Source organism: Equus caballus, chromosome 27 (assembly GCF_041296265.1).
Source record: "Equus caballus isolate H_3958 breed thoroughbred chromosome 27, TB-T2T, whole genome shotgun sequence".
In the NCBI taxonomy this organism is placed as follows: domain Eukaryota; kingdom Metazoa; phylum Chordata; class Mammalia; order Perissodactyla; family Equidae; genus Equus; species Equus caballus.
In genome coordinates this window covers 23,932,519-23,950,793 of record NC_091710.1, presented here as the reverse complement: position 1 = coordinate 23,950,793, position 18,275 = coordinate 23,932,519, and the positions used below count along the sequence as shown (strand labels likewise).

Genomic DNA, 18,275 nt, shown 5'->3' with positions numbered 1-18,275 from the left:
ATAAATCTGTGAAGTAAAAGAAAATTAAGTAAAATTTCAGAATCTGCTGACTTGCCATTCCAATCTACACATAAATTGTGAGCCATAGACTTGGATTTTTGCACAGGTAGCTAACTACCAAAACCAAAAATCAAACCATGAGAAAAGGAATGTAGAACGCTCTCCTGGAAAATCTCAAACACTCCTACAAAACTAAGCTTCTTAGTTCAAATTTAATCTTTACTGAGCTTGTGATTCAGGTTCTTCCACTTCTAGAGTTGTGTAATATGTATTATATCCACTTGAGGGATCCAAATTTAAGTAAAAAGACATATAAAAGAGAGATGAATACCTTTTCCAAATATCTGGGCACACTGGTTATCAGTAGTCTGGCATTGTCCATTATAACAATATGCAGTTCCAAACCTGCACAACTGGCCATTCAATGCATAAGTATCAGGAACACAATTACTAGAAGTTCCATTGCAATACTCTGTAAAATCACACTCTTGATCAATACTCTTTCTACATGGAGTGCCGGCTACTGATATCTAGGAGGAAAAAGCAAAAGAAAATCAGGTTCTGTGAATGACTATCCTCAATTACTTACTGAAGAGATTTACTAAATAAAATGTGCCTGATTATTGATACTTGAGGGAATCACAGAGTTCCCATGGCTCTGAGCTCTCTGAAGGAAAACATAGGAACAGTATTCATTAAGAAGCCTGAAGAAAAGTAACTGTCTCAAAGACATTAAAGGATCCCTTCTGACAGAGGGTTTGCAACTGCTTTCTGTTCTACATTGGGAGGCCACATGACTCAATCAGCATTTGGAGGACGATTAAACAGATTAAATACATCTGTTCCTCAAAATCAAAGGAACATTGCCTGTACCTTTCTGTTCTACCCAGGAGCCAAACTGCCTGGTTTCAATCTCTTGCTTGGACTTTTACTAGCTTATGTGTGGGTGAGACACATAATCTCTCTGTTTTGCAGTTTCTTCATTTGTAAACTTTGGATACTGATCATTCTCTCATTGAGTTCTTTTTAGTATTAAACTGAATTATTGTAAATGTGCCCAGAACAACACATGGTGAACAATGTACGTAATAGCTATCATCATGGTCATCATCATCGTCATTATTATATTTATTGTTATCAGAGAGCAGAAAGGCCTCCTTACATAGTCCAGATAATGAGTACAGTGATTGTCACATTTTTATGGTCTGCTGACTAAATTGGCCATCCATTGCCTTCTGTGGTGAAGTTCACCACGTCCAAAGGCTGGCCCTTTATATGTATTGAAGTAACACACACACATACACACACACTTGACAATCCAGTTTGATTGAATTAATACTTAATAGATTGAGACAAGAGGAGTAATAAATGAATTAAGTGGCACCTTAAAAGTGATGAAATAAAAAAAAATCCTTTCAATCTAGAATTCCATACCTTGTAAATATATATTTCAGAAATGAATGAGTAATAAAGACTTCCCTAGGCAAATAACAACTGAGAGAATTCATTTTTAGCAGATCTAAATTACAAGAAATAATAAAAGGAAGTCGTTAGGCACAAGGAATACAATACTAAGCAGAATCTACAAAAAGAAATAAAGAGAGCCAGAAATGGAATAAATGATGTTAATTATAAAATTCCTTTTTTTTCTCATTTTACTTGCTCTAAAAGATAAAAGACATATAAAGCAAAAATAGTAACAATGCACTTTGTGTTTATAGCGTACGGGAGCATTCTAAGATCCATTCACTGCACACGAAGTGGTATATTATGTAAAATCAGACTGATTAATCAAAAAATTGTAAGCTCTGGGGCAACCTGTAAAATGATTTTTGAAGTATAGATAATAAACCAAAAGCAGAGATAAAATGAAACCATATGTTGTGTAGTTTTAGAGTTTACACATAGTTTGCCGACCAACTGTAAGTCTGTAAATGGCTGGTGGCAATTCAAAACAGTAGAGCCACTTTGAAAAGCAGATTTTCAGTGTCCTATAAGGTTCCATATACATTTACTATATGACACAACAATCTCACTTGTAGGAATCTATCTAAGAGAAATAAGACTCTACATTCATACAAAATCTGCTTATGAATATTATTTTTGGCAGCTGTATTTTTGTCATCAAAAACAAAACATCCCAAATCTCCCTCAAATGGGGAAGGTATTAACAAACTGTGGTACATCCTTACAATACTTGCAATACTATTCAGCAACAAAAAAGGAATGAACTAGTGATAAATACTACATGAATGAATCCCAAATGTATTTGCTAAGATGCCTAATTACAATGTTCACACATATTATGTGATTCGATTTATGTTATGTTTTCTCAAAAGCAAATTTACAGATGCACAAAACAGATCTGTAGTTACCAGGGTCTGTGGGTAGAGGGATGGATTGACGACAAAGAGGTACAGGGGGATTTTTTGAAAGTGGTGATAAAATCGCCTATCCCTTGATGCAGTGCTAGTTATAAGACTAAATATGATTGTCATAATACTCAGAAGTATTCACTAAAATAATTTTACTATAATAAATTATACCTTAATTGGAAATTTGGGAAAAAAGAATGTACAGAATATTTACGTTTATGTAATTTCCCAGAATTGTAATTATAAAATATTTGCATTATGGAACTTGCTTTCTTATCCAAACATATGTCTTGAAGATAATATCATATTAGTGCATATATATTTAGCCTACATTTATTAACTGTTGTACAATAATTTATGTAACCATTCCAATACCAATAAATATTATTTGCCTTTATGATTTGCTATTGAAAATAATTCTGTAACTAATATTCTTTCCTGAGCTTTCCATTCATGTGCAAGTTTCTAGGGTATATACATAAGAGAGAAACTCATGATAATCAATTAACTTGATAATTTACACTCTATTCAGAGATATGCAAATACTGCTCACCAAAGGGATAATAGCAATTCAAAATTCCACAAACACTATCCAAAAAAGATCTCTAGTGCCACTCCTTAGCCAATATCTAACATTGTTCTTTTCTAAGATTGCCATTTGGATGACTGCTCTATGATATTGTATTATTATTTTTATTTATATTTACCTTAATTACTGTAGACAATCAGTGTACACATTGAACAATTCTACTTTCATTGTTGTAGAGTTTTTTCAGTCGTTTGCCATTTTGACTTTGATTTCCTTGGCAGTTGACAGTTGTTTGATATAGTAATGCATATGTTTGTTCTACTCTTTATCTGATAATTTAGAATATGGTAAACTATAGTTTCAACGCAATAGAATAATCAGTACCAATCTGAGATGCCTTCTTTTTTTCATAGTAGTTTTCCTTATGTACTGGTGGGTTTTTACACACTCTCTATTTTGCTCCACTGAATTACTTCTATATTCCTTTTACCAATTCCACATTAATTTAATTAATATAGCCTTCTATTATCGCAGTTCAATTTCCTTTTCATAAATGGTGGAAACTTACCTCGCATTTTGATGTACAGCATGGTCCAGAGCCACATTTTACTGACCCTTTCAGTTTACATGTGCTATAATCACAGCACTTCTTAAATTGACATTCCTGAAATTTCATAAGAAATATTATTCTAGTTTAACCACTTGATAATTAAGCTGTTTATTAATCCTAACTTCTATTTAATACTCTCTTGTGTTCAACTTTTCAATTATACAATAATAGTTATATTCAATGAAGTTTTACTATTTTACTATTTCTAGAATACCCAAAGGCATATACAACTATAAGAACTAAATAAATAGCATGTAAAATAGCAAATAGTAATATTTATTACCTAAAACATTTCACAGTTAATTCATAAATTACCAACATGGAAATATATCCTTGGGGAAAAAGTGTGATTTTTCAAGAGAAACTTTCCCCAATTGCCTTTTTAGTAATTTGTTTACTGAAGTTTCCGTTTGTGAATAAAGTTAGAGTTGGGCAATATATATAATAAAAATACATTTAGTATATTAATCCAGTTCCATGTTTTATTATAATGGAAATAAACATAAAAGGATTGTGTCAATACATATATATTTTTACAAGGTAAATGAGAGTCAACTGTTATTCAAATTAGGTGATATTTAAATAATGTTAACAAATCAACTATTGTTTTTATATAAATATATTGCATTTATACAATTATTTAATTTTTTATATTCTTAACATTTTTTAATCAAATCATTTCCCTTTACTCAAAAATCTAGTTTCAAAGATCTTTTCCTTTAATATGAAGGTGGGATTCTTCTTCATTTTTAATTTTCCTTTTGTTTCCACTTTTTCATGTGTTTATGTGAATAGATAAATAGATATGTATTTGCAAATATTCCCGTCCTAGAAATAATATAGAAAATATAGAGTAAAAGTGGAAGTTGCAGGTAAACTCCACAGATTCCCCAGGGGCAATCACTTTGTATATTTCAGTGTGTAATGATTCAAAGTTCACTGTCATAATACAAGTGTATGTGTGTGTACATACATTCTGTCATGAACAGTGAATGAGAATGCTCTCCCAACCATGTTTATCAATGCTAATTGTGACCAGTTTAATTTGTAACAAGCTAATGGGGAAATAGTGTCTCATTTTTTCATTATCATTTCTCTGATTACTAGTGAGTTTGAGCGTGAATTTGCATTTTGTACAATTTTATTTATGAATTAAATCATTTCTTTTGACCATTTTACATAGTGGGTTTTCTCCTCATTAAGTAGTAGGAACAGCTTTCATATAACATCCAGTTATGCTTTCACTCTTCTATGTGTATAACTTTGCAGTCTATCGTTTGTCTTGTTAATGATTCTTGTCATTTTGCGTAATTTGTAACCTTCTTCTTCCTTTATGGCTGTTGGATTTTATGTCTCCTTATGAAGACCTCCATTATACCAAGATGATAAAATATTGTCAATAGTTTATTCTGATATTTTATTGCTTTTGAAAACTTAGAAATTTATTTTTTTCTGAAATGTATCCCTCTATATTTTGTGGAATATTTGCTCAGAAATTTGTTACTAGTCATTACATTTGTGAATACAGGAACAAACAAATGCACACACCTGCATTGCATGTGTGTGGGTGAGGGCATAAAACAGAGCTTCCATTTGTCTAAAATGGGGGGGGGTTATTTATGAAGATATATGTGTCAATGCGATTGCGCCAAAGACCACTTGGAACACATCTGTAGTTAAATAAGTTGGATTTATTACTAGTTTCATCAAAGGAGGACATACCATAGGGAGCTGTGGTACCTCTCAATAAGAAGGTGTAATTACAGGATCTGGGCTCACGTTAGGTGTCTAAGGGGAGAGTTTAAGGAATCTGTACTTTGCTAGATTAAATGCTGTCAGAAACTAGGGGTCCCTCTATGACTGGGTATTTTAATAATTCTCATCTAGAAGAAGAAAGACTATACCGATGCTAACCTTGACACTGGTAAAGCAGCAGGAATCACTCCTATTAGCCAGGATAGGAGGTGTTTGGTCATTTCTGTGACTTGGACAACTTTCAAGTTTTACCTGTATTTGAACATAATTAAAGAGTGGCCTTGCTTTTTTTCTTCATTCACCTTGATTAAAGATATCGACCTTCTATGAAATTGTTCCTGTTCAACAGGAGAACACCGCAGCCCATCTGTGAGAGTCGAGTCAGCTCTTAGCAACTCCAAGGCCCAGCTGATATGATTAGGCCAGATCCTGCATCTCAGGGATGCTTCTCCCCTTCTCATCGGGAATGCACTGGATTTATATATAAACACTTGTGACATTAACTATTTCCATCCCAGAAATAAATTTTATATATAACTTTTACATATTTAGATTGTTAGATCACTTGATAGATATAAATGTTGATAAATAAATAGCTACTGATATATAGATGTCAACTTTCATTTCTTAAACCAATGGCCCAATATCACAGGGAATGAAATTAAACAGCCTCATAGAATGTTTTGGTATTTTACAAGGCAAGATTTCCGCTAAATCAATTTTTTAAAAAAAATTTCTTTGTATTTTTCCTTAGTTCTCCTTAAGTAAACTTTCAAATAAACCTTCTAAGTAACATTATTATTCATGGAGTATTCTAAATACACCAAACAGTCAATCCTTGCCCACTGATACAAACTATATATTATTATAAATATCATTGGACTACCCAGACATTCATTCAATCAACAAGCATCTGTTGAGCACCTAGCATGTACCAGACACTGTCCTATGTGCTGGTGATGTAGCAGTGAAGACACAGACTACCTATTCACTTTAATTTTCTGTATTGTTTGGGTTTTTACCAATACTACCTTGTTTTAATCAGTGTGTATGTGGGTGTGCGCATGTGTATTTAATTTGCTATGTATGATCATTGTTCCAAATTATTAAAATAGATGAACACACTTGGTTATACAGTGTTATGGTTTCTTTCTCAATCAGTTGTGGTAAGAATATGTTTTCTTCTTTGTTTAGTATAATAATCACATGAATAAATTTACTAAGTTTGCGTTCTTTGGGATAAACCTCAGATGGGCATATTTTCTTTAGATTATACTTATGGGTTTACTTGTTAATATTTATCATAGGAAACTTGCATCTATGTTTGTTACACTAGACTATTGTGTATGTGTGACTGAATCTTAAAGACTGCTAAAATTAGTTGAAAATTATATCTTTATTGTCTATCAACTATTTCAAATAGGAAGTTCTCAAAATGTGTTTGGTAGACCTCAGGGGCTCTCTAAGATGTTATTTTAATGTGAATATAGTGCAAGAGATGTCCAACAGACATTGGACTGTTGTGGATCTGTATACATACAAAGAAAGATTTTAAAAAAGCATTGGAAAATTTTTTTTAAAAAAAGATATTTTTAGTGTGTCTATAAGGTCAAAATAATTTTATTAATAATAATTAGACTTTATTTGCCTTTTTTACTGTGCTGTCATTTGCACTGATCATGCAAAAGTAGTAGTGGATAATACAGCTGGTGCCCTGGTATGAATCAAGGCTAGTAGTCACCATCACGCACTCTAAAAAAAAAACCCAATTTCTTTTAAGAATGTCTGTAATGAAGCCATAAAAATAATCACTAATTTGCTGAATTTTAATCCTTGGATACCCTTCTTTTAAAATTCTGTGTGACAAATGGAAAGTATGTATAAGCTCTTTTCATGCATACCCACAATATATTCTCAAGTAAAAGCCCTTATGTTATTGAGTTACAGATATAACTAGTCACATTTATCATGGAAAATAAGTTTTTATTTGAAAGTACAATAGACGGGAAAAGCCATGGTTACTCAGGCTTAGTTATCTGGCAGACATTTTCTTAAAAATGAAGTATGCCTGTTACTTCAAGGAAAATGAATTTGCTGCTACTGACATAATTCAATCCTTCAAATGAGTATTAGAATTTGGAAAACTTTTATCCACCAACAGGAACTTTACGTTCCCATAACCTAAAGAACATTCCAATGATATTGGCAATAATATTAATAAATATGAAGTTTTGATATTTTATAATGAAATATGTAAACATTTTAAAAATTTTCATCATTCCGTGAACCAATATTTTCCAAATAACCAAGACATGATGTTACAAAATTATATATGGGGAAAAGGTCCATTTTAAGTGTAATATAAACTACTAGATTTTAATGTAGCGGGGTATAAAAATCCAATAAATTTGGCTTCAGATTTGACAAGGCAACTAGCTTTTAGGAAATTTTCGCTTGTCAAGTTTGGTGCGGTATCAAGGTAGAATATGCACAGTTTTCTGAAAGGCTATTAAAATTTCCTCCCTTTTTCTAACTATGTATTTGTTTGAAGATGTATTTTCTTCCTACTGCAACTTTCTTCACATTACAATGGAATGAATGGAGAAGACGATTTGAGACTCTCGGTATCTTCAGTGAAACCCAGATATTGAAGAGATTTGCAAAAATGCAAAACAGTGCCACTGTTCTTAGCATATTTTATTTTGTTTCATAAAATGTGTTATTTTTATCAAAATATGTTATTTATATTAACATGTAGTGGATTTATTCTTTTTTCAAAATGAATTATTAAACAAACATGTTTACATGTCTGTTTTATTTCTAACAGGTCAAATATAACTCAAAAATCAAAATCTTTTTTGAGTACTCAATAATTTTTAACAAGTGAAATTTCAAAAAGTTTGAGGATCATTTTTTTAAACAAATATGGATTATATCTTCGCTACTAGATTGTCGCAAATACACTCAGGGAAAGAAATGTACCACTGATGCTTTAAATCTTCACTGTACTGTTTTGTATTTATTAACATTCAATTTTTCCATAGTAATGTAATATTGCTGACTTATGAGTTAATATTTTAAATTTACATTTCTTATAAAATCAGCAAATTTATGAAGACATTCAGATGTATTAATAAAATCTTAAATAAAATATTCTACACATCTCTAGCTGTATTCTCTTTATTATTCCACATTTTTTTTATGTTTCCTTGGTTTTACATCAATAAGTATGCCAACGATTAGTCCACTGCTGTTTTCAGAGTCTCCAACACCATACACACGTCTAATGCTTAGCTGGAAACATTCATGGGACTTAGCATATAGCTGTCTTTACAGGTAAGATTTATTAGAGCAACACTGCGAGAATATACAACTGGAGTAGTAAGGGAAAAACTCGTATCAGAAGTCTGGAGAAATACACACACAGGTGGTTTCTTCTTCCCAGGAGAAGACACACTGAGTGTGATCCTTTATCCAGCAGCAAAAAGGTGGTATTGCATGAAATGTTTTTGCCTCTGGAAGCCCATGTGAGGCTCAGCATTTTTATGTGGGTTTGGTCTTACAGACACCCTCTGTCCACATGGAGGGTCACAATCGCCAAAATCCTAGATACCCAGAAGGAAATCAGGCGTCCGCCATAAACCATATTGTTCGTATAAACAGCCTAGAAGATGCAAGGCAACATTATCAGCTAGAGAACATTTCAAACAACATATTCCCAGATGCCAACCAAAGACCAACCCTGCAAGTAGGCCCTTCTAAAGACAGCAGCCCCAGGCCTGCTAAGTTAACTCTCTGGTTGAACAATTGCATTGATATTTTCACAGATTATAAAATTTCGAGTTTGCTCATATTGATTAAAAATGACTTTTGTTTATGATTTAAAATATTTTTTCTAATAACAGGACTGTGATGTTTACATCATTCTTTTAAAATAACACGTTTTCTAATAAAGGTCTTTAAAAACCAAGAATTTCTCCTACTTAGTAGATGGATTTTCAGGAACAGTGTTTTTAGGTTAATAATTAGTTTCATTATGCTGTGAGAATGGGTCATACTTATTTTCAGATTTTCAGTTTCTGTAATTATTCCTCCATGGTCTAATGCATGACTGACTTTTAAAAATATCCCATGGAATTTAAAAAATTATGCATATTCCCTTTTGGTTATAAAATCCTTCAATATTAGACTATGCTTGCTAGTTATTGATTCTATATGTCATTTTATGATTAATTAGCTGTTTGTTAGCCTGAGAGAAGTAAATTAAAGCCTTATTACTCTTGCTATGTATGCATTTCCATGTATTTTATTTTATATATTTTAGAGATATCTCACTGGCCACATTGTTTAATATATTGCCCAACTTAATCAGTTTTATCTTTTTCAGTAGCAGCTATTGCTTAGTTCTTGTTTAATGCTGTTGGTTTAGAACTTGGCCTGGTTTCCTGTTAATATATCCATACACACAGCTTTTGTCATATATAAGTAAAGAAAATATCTTCTCTCCCATTGTGTGGTCTGCTCCCTCACTCTCTTAATGGTGTGTTCAATCGCTGACATTTTATTTTATCAAAATCCAAGTTAATTTTAGAAAATTATGAGATTTAGAAAAACTTTAAATTATATATTCTCCTATGTTTTCTGCTATTTGTTTTCCCTTTCACATATATATAAACAGTACATGTGGAATGAGGTTTTGTGTATTACTAGAATAGGTAAAGACCTTTTTCTTGTATACATTTAATTGTTTCAAAATCATTTCTTGCAAACACATTCTTTCCTCAGCATTCCTATGTCCTTTTTGTCACAAAATGGTGACAATGTGTTTGTGGGTCTGTTTCTAGATTTCATTCTGTTTGATTTGTATATGTGTCTGTCCATGCACAAACACCACACTGACTTAATCACTATAATTTTATACTGAATCTTGATGCCTGATAATTTCAGTGCATCAAACTTTTTCCTTTTCAAGAATACCTTGACTAATATTACACTTTTCATGTTTCCATTTGTTTTAAAACCAACTTGTCTATCTACACACACATGAACACACACACACACACATACACAAATTCCTGTTAGCATATAGTTTGGGATTGCAACTGGGGATGATGAATTTGGAAAAAAATGACGTTTCATCAATATGAATTCTTCTGATCTTAAAATATGGCATGTTCCTGAATTTATTAAGTACTTCCATAATTTCTCTTAGCAGTGCTTTGCAGTTTTCTATTTAGCAGTTTTGCACATATTTTAAGATACCTTCCTAAACATTTTATGTTTCTTGGTGCTATTATAATGCTATTATTTTAAAATTTTATTTTCTAATATTTGTTGCTGATATAAAGAAGTCTTTTGACTTTTGTGAATTGACTGACTATGTAAACAATGAAGTTACTAAATACACTTACACATGCAAATTATAATTTATTTCTAGATTATTTGGGTTTTCATTGTACACAATAATATTATTATTAATGACAGTTAAATTTTGCCCTTCCAATTGTTATACATTTTCTTGCTTTGTTTTGCTGGCTAGCTTACCACATTCAATATTAAGTGGAAAAGATCCCACTAGGGCATCACTGCCTCCTTGCTGACCTCAGGGATAAAGACCATTATGTATGAAGTTAACTATAAGATTTTAAAGATACCCTGTCTTAAATATAGTGAGTTCCCTTCTATTCTCTGTTTACTAGAAGATTATTATCTATCCTCTGAGATAATCACTTTTTCTTTTATTCCTGAAATGAATTCCCACTAGTCAGGTACAATGTGTGTGTTTGTGTGTGTGTGTGTGCATCATTACACTCAATTTGTTAATCTTTTACTGAGGATTTTGTGTTCATGAGAAATACGGACATATATAAATCCATTTTTGAGATATTCTCATCAGATGTTTTTATCAAGATTATTTTATTCTTAAAAAATGAGTTAGGCCTTATTACCTTTTTCTATATTCTAGAAAATGACATATAAAATTACTATAGTTTCTTAATTTACAAAAAAATCACCACTAGAGCCATTTGGCGTGGACTTTTCTTTGATGAGAAGTTTTGAAATTATAGATATGATTCCTTAATATGTATAAAGCTATTCACATTTTATGTCTATTCGTGTTGGTTTTTGTAAATGCTATTTTTCAAGGAATTTGTCCATTTTACCTATGTTGTTAAATTTATTAGTATAATGTTTGTGATATCATCTTATTATTTTAGTGGCATATTATATAAGATCTATAGTGATGTTCTATCTTTACTGTTATTGTTGAATTTTTTTCTTTACTAGTGTTAGTAGGGGCTTACCCATTTAATTAACTTATCTATACAAAGAACTTACATTTGGTTGCAGGATGATTGGCTACAGAATCTATGCTAATGATGATGATGTTTTGGGTCTTCTGATGTCAGCAGCACTGTTAGTACAGATTCTGCATCCAATCATTTTGTAATGATCTTGGCTTTCATTTCATTTCATTTTCACTTAGTTCAAATTACTCTCTACTTTCCTTTTTGATTGCTTCTTCCAGGATATGTTACTCCTTCTTAATTTTTATCTTGGTAGTTTTGAATGTTTCCACTTGGCTTTTCCTATTCTTATAGCTTTTACTCCATAGGTTGGGGGAACAGTGTGAGGGTCTGTCAATTTTTAAGTATCTCGTCACAATGTGTCACCAAAGAACTAGCAAAACGACCACAAGTTAGGACAATGAGTCCATTGGACTTATTGTAAGATGGATTTTTTTAAGGACTTAGGGTATCATCTGAATTCTCTATACCCCTACTCTACCCGTGATGGTGTTTTGGGTCCTTTTATGCGAGCACCACGAGCAAAGATTCTATACTAAATCATTCTACAATGATCCGGGTATTCCCCTCTCTCCAGCGTACAGTTTTTCTAGTTAATAGCTGTAGGTCACTTTGTGGGGGAATGATTGAGGGAATTGCTACTTTATATTCTTACTGGGGCATTGTGAGGTCTCGTCCTCTGCTTGAACAATGAGCTCTGGCTCTGAGACTGTCTTGGATCAGGAAATTTAGCAAGGTATTGTGAATTTCCACTTGTCGTTATTGACACTGGTCCTCTGCTCATCTCTTCTTAATTTTTAGTTATATGCATCAAGCAATATCATCATCGACTACCCAGATCTCTCTTAACCATTCCGCATAAACCCACGCAGGCAAAATCACTAGTTGTCATCTATGCATCTCTTCTGAATTACATCCACCTTGACTGTTATGATTAAGTGCTACCACTTGGCCTCTGACATTTTGGAATTCAATTATCCCTAGTGACACCAGGATGCCCAACTCCATAATGGCACTTTCAACCATAAACTCTAGCCTATGGAAGAAAGCTGCCACTGAGATTTTAAATAATGTTAAGACCTCCTCATTGCTTTAGCATGAGGGCATTTCCTCATTGCTTTAGCAAAAGGAGTGTTCTCTGGGCCACCCAAATAATTGGATGCTGGATTTTTTATTCTTATTTTCTATTATAATATGACCACCACTCTGAACTTTTGACTCCTTTCATATTACTTTGTTAAAGTAGTTCTGGCATATCTACCTCATTTATCATAGGCCAGATTGTTTCCAATCTTCAGTGATCCACCCAGCAGCAAATCAAGACTGGCCTAGGGTTTCTTTGCCAAGGTATTAAATCTTCATTCACCAGAGAGCTTCCCCTATCAACAAATACACTATCAAGGCCTACACTTTAATATCTTGGAGTCAACATCTTTAACATCCACCCCTGGAATGTTCTCCATGGTCTTGTCCATACATATTAGCAAATTCTACAAATTTTAAAAAATAATCTCTTTAGTCCAACAGCAGAGAGTACTTCCTCACTTGGGCTAGAACCAATGAGAGAAGGCAGGGACAGATCTGGAGAAGATGAAGCATCATCTTGTGAGATATCCATCTCATGTAATGTCTCTGCACGGTCCAGGCAATGTGAGGCTGTTCTCATCCATCCTGGGGATAGCAGTCACTTCATAGCTAAGGGGGTTCTAAGGAATATGAAGGTTTAAGTCTCTAAAGTGCATCTATTCAAATGTCTCAAACCCAGAAATGTGTACATTTTACCATCTGGCCAGGAAGAAATCCGCTTGCAGAATCTTATCCTGAGGGTCTGCTTCCTATGGTAACTTTTGGTACCAGCTGATGTGGTTTCAGTTACCCCAGAAACAGACTGAACCGTGAATGCATATGAGTAATTTATTTGGAAGATGTATTAGTTCCCTATTGATGCTGTCACAAATTACCATAAACTCAGCAACTTAAAATAACACAAATCAGTTATTTCATAGTTTCTATGGGTCAGAAGTTCAGATAGGTAAACTAGACTTGGTCATCTGCTTACAGTCTCACAAGGATAAAATCAAGGTGTCAGTAGAGCCATGTTCCTTATTGGAGGCTCCTGGAAAGAATCCACCTCAAGGCTCATTCAGGTTGTTGGTCCTGTTGTTACAAGACTGAGGTTCCTGTTTCCTCCGCAGCTGTCAGACAAGGGCTTGTCTTTTCTCCTAGAAATTATCAGCATTCCTTCTTGTGCTTCCATGTGTCTTCCTCCAGCAACAACAGGTTGAGTCCCTCTCACCCTCCAAGTCTTTGTGATTGTCCTTCTGCCTCATCTTTCTGACTTCACCTGAAGAACGTTCTCTGTTTTTAAGGGCTCATGTGACTAGACTGGGTCTACTCAGATAACCCAGGATAATGTCCCTATCTCAAGATACATAATCTTATTTACTTCTTCAAAGTAACTTCTGCCATGTAATATAACATATCCACAAGTTCCAGGGATTCCAGAGTGAGGAAATCTTTAGAAGTTCCATTCTGCCTATCACCAAAGCACTGGTGTGGGAATGTGGATGTTAGGGAAGAGAAGCAAGCCAATGCGTGTGGGTTTGTGAGCAAGTTACTGGTCTTTTAAGGTAAAGCTATTTCCCACAAGTACCTCTGGGAAATGATATAGAATAGGGGACAGCAAAAATTTTCTGTAAAGGATGAAATAGCAAATATTTTCAGCTTTGCTGAAATGGTGCACCATATGGTCTTTGTTGCAACAGTTCAATTCTGCCTTGGTAGCACAAAAGCAGTTATAGACAATATGCAAACATATGGGCATGGCTGCATTCCAGTAAAGTTCCATTTACAAAAATACATGGCAGCTGAATTTGGCACAAACTGACCACAGTTTGTATAACTCTGATGTAAAGCATGCTTCATAGAATTTCCTCATAAGGAGCAAGGAATCTGGGGCATCTATCCACCAACTACCCATCATAATTATCTGAGGGCTGATCATTAGTCCTGTGCACATTTAACCCACCCTACTAATGGCTGAGCATGCTACTGAGGCCAGAAGAACTCCAATAGAAAGTCTCAGATACTTGAAGCAAAAATACTCTACAGGAACAATCAATGCCCAGGAGATACTGGTAGGGCACTGAAAATATCTCATATAAGTGTCAATCTTCCTAGAGCCTGCAGGTATGGAAGCTCACAACGTACAGACCTAGCCCAAGATTATATTGTTTTATTCTAATCTTCATTAAAAGTAACCAGAGTTTTTGGTAGGTAATTGGCACCATATTTAGGGGTAGATGAATGCAAGAAAACATAGTACCACTTATCAGAAAACTAAGATGATACTGGAAAATCTGAGATAATTGGAAAATCTGCATACATATACAAACGCACAGATATATATATGTGTGTGTATGTGTATAGACATATATGTGTATATATATAAAATCTGGGGTAATGGCACATAATTAAGAGAACTTGTAGGGATTTAATGTTATGTAAACAAGTGGTAGTCAGCTTTCGTAGGTGGATAAGAAATTCATGTACCTGCTGGGGAAGTAATCACGAAGAAACTCTATTTTATTTAAATGGACGGAAGTTGTTAAATATTATGCAATGGTGATGTAATAATAGAAGAAATATGTGATCCCAGCTGTTGAGACGAGTATATGTTGAATATTTGGTCGATGGAACTACAGTAGACTACATACCTATACTTAGAAATGAGCAACAGAAGAAATTTTAATCATCCTGAAACTTGGAAATGTAGAAATGTTTGAGAATGATTAAGAAAAACCCATTATAATGTTTCAATATTCTTGAAACCATAAGAGGTAGGGAAAAATTTGGTCCAAATTGAGAATTTTGTAGAGAAAACAGAGACTGAGTTCATATGAGTCAGGAAATAAGTTGTGGATTAAAAGAAATTCATTTAGTTTATTGTATATTCAAAATCTCTCCCCAGGAATAACTGGGAACTGTTTGTGCCAACCAAGCTTTCATGACTCATTTGTCTTTTCAATTGAAGAGGTGTGGGAAAGTGATTCATACATCTTAACTTATCCTCATTTTAATATCTCATTTCTATATTGAAGACAGAGTTGCATACAGTATTCCATGTATACCAAGACAACCTCTTATTAGAAACACAAGAAGTTATGCTCAAATATCAATCTTCATTACTCACCTCTTCGCTGCCACAGTCACATTCTTCATTAGGTTCCAAAATCCCATTACCACACACTGATTGATTTTGGTATAATGGTTGCAAATTTGAAAAGTTATGAAGACATTTAGCCTCAGATTTTGAAACAAAATATCTATAGTCATGCATGCTACAGTTGCTAAAAATCTTTATACCACTGGAACCCCTAAAATGAAATAATATTCCTCAGATAAATAAACTTGGCTAACAAAGCCACATCTAAATAACGATCCATATTTAACAATACGAATTGCAAGATGGCTCAAATAAAAAACTTGTAACTTAGCAGAGATGAAGTCAACCATGATTAAATGTCAGTTTACCATTGCTTATCTTTAACATTCTTTTTTTAAAAATTGGCACTGAAAATGTATCTTTTCAGGACAGCAATAAGGTGAAATGGTTAAATCTATCTATTTATCTATCATCATCTTTCTCTCTACCTAACATCTTCTTCTCTCACATATCCAAAGCGTCTTTCTCACATTTCAGTCAGATGTCTGTTCAAATGTCACTTTCTAAAGACATCTCTCTTGACAACATTATCTGGAATTGTGTCCCCTCGTACCTTCTCCTTCTGCTTTCAATATTTATTATTTTATATAGCATTTTTGCATAATGTAAAAATAAGCTTCTTTATTTGTATTTTTAAGTTTATTTTTATTTGACCTAAAGTTTGTAATAAAATTTCAGTTCCATGAAGGTCTTCATTTTCATGTTCACAGCTATATTTCCAGTGGAATGTCTAATAGATGTCCAATAGACATTTCAAATATACTATGTACAATATTGAACCGATCTTCCCAACCAAACCTGCTCCATCCACTGTTCTCAGTTTCTGGCAACTCTGTTCTTCTGGTTGCTCAAGTTGATAACACTGGTGTGATCCTAGACTATTTTCTCTCTCATAGCCTATACCGATACACACACACACACGAATATAACATATCCAATTAAAATTTTATATTTATTCTATGTTGAAATGATAATATTTTGGATATATGAGGTTAAATAAAATTATTATTAAAATACATTACTTTGGGGCTGGCCCCGTGGCACAGTGGTTAAATTCAGTGCACTCTACTTTGGCAGCCCGGGTTCATAGGTTTGGATCCCAGGCACAGACCTACACCACTCATCAGCCATGCTGTGGCAGCAACCCACATATAAAATGGAAGAAGACTGGCACAGATGTTAGCTCAGGGCTAATCTTCCTCAGGAAAAAAAATATATATATACATACTTATATATATAATTGCAATTAATTTCATCTGATTCTTTTAATTTTTTAATGCAACTACTAGAAAATTTAAAACTACATATGTGGCTCTCACTTTTTTCTATTGCACAGTGCCACTCTAAGCAATCATGTCTGAACTACTAATACCTAAAAAGCTCTATCTGAGATGACAGAGGTGGGTTGTCTCCTGAGCCTCCAAGAAAAAAAATGCATGACTGCTAAGGTTTTGGAGTTGGAAGAGTGTGAGAAAAAAGAGAAATGCTTTAGCTTTTACTGACATAGTCATTTGTAATGGGATAAATAGGGGAAAGTGGGAGGAATATCACAACGAATAATCCTTTTTAAGGAAATTTCTCTATTACTTTTAACTACTTTGTTTTAAAAGGTGTCAGTGCTCCTCTGCTTTTGCATGCCACTCTCATACAAAAACCTAAAAACTTTGAGCAACAATATCTTTTCACACAAAATTAGACAGGGACTCATGTTATTTTCTACTTGGACCACATGATTTTTTAGTGAAGATTAAAATAATTAATTAGAACTTGGAAATTTTGTATAAGCTGGGTACAAAGCAATTTTTCTTTAAGTCCCTGCTTTAAAGACATCCATGGCAAGGAAGAAATGAATGTGTTAGCTGTATATGGTATACACAGTGTGGGATAAGACAAAACTGAAATAATTATTTTCAGAGAACACAGCTTCCCTTGCAGCCCTAACTCTTTCTGAGACCCACGGACGTTGACTTGGGAAAATCTCAACTGTCCACTTTCTTTGAAGATGCATGTCAGTAGCTGTAATTAAATGGACCAAAATAAGCATGTTGTTTGAATTCATACGAAATTTATAATTACACATTCTAAGTATGTTTTCAAAAAAGCCCAATAATCCTATAACATTTCCTAAGTCACTTCTAATTTCCAGTCTCCAAGACAAGTGTTTCACATCTCTATCAAAGCTCTTATACCCCTTGCTCTCAGCTTCCCATCAGAAGAAACTGTCCTCATCTTTAACCTATAGTAACCAAACTAACAACCACACTACTACTATTTACTCTCCTAACATCCTATCACAATAATTGGAAATACTTAGCTCTAATAAGAGCCAGCCCCTCTATTTATGCACTACATCCTAACCTCTCTAATTTATTCAATGATTTTTCTGTTGTCTTCATTATATAAAACATCATCTTTTCACCCTCTTCTCTCTATTTCTATCAGTCTATAGATAATACGTAGTGTCTCCCATCAA

At 33.5% G+C, this 18,275-nt stretch overlaps 1 protein-coding gene across 9 annotated transcripts in view; it reads right to left on the bottom strand.

Moving 5' to 3' along the window:
* ADAM18 (ADAM metallopeptidase domain 18) overlaps positions 1 to 18,275 on the bottom strand; it is a 184,960-nt gene that overhangs the window by 110,804 nt on the left and 55,881 nt on the right. For all 9 annotated transcript variants that reach the window (XM_070253030.1, XM_023630507.2, XM_070253027.1 and 6 more), the window contains 3 exons: positions 15,770 to 15,953; positions 3,473 to 3,568; positions 332 to 530 (listed from right to left, as the gene is read on the bottom strand). In XM_070253030.1, the coding sequence (XP_070109131.1) occupies positions 332 to 530; positions 3,473 to 3,568; positions 15,770 to 15,953 (479 nt within the window). The remainder of the gene's footprint in view (positions 1 to 331; positions 531 to 3,472; positions 3,569 to 15,769; positions 15,954 to 18,275) is intronic.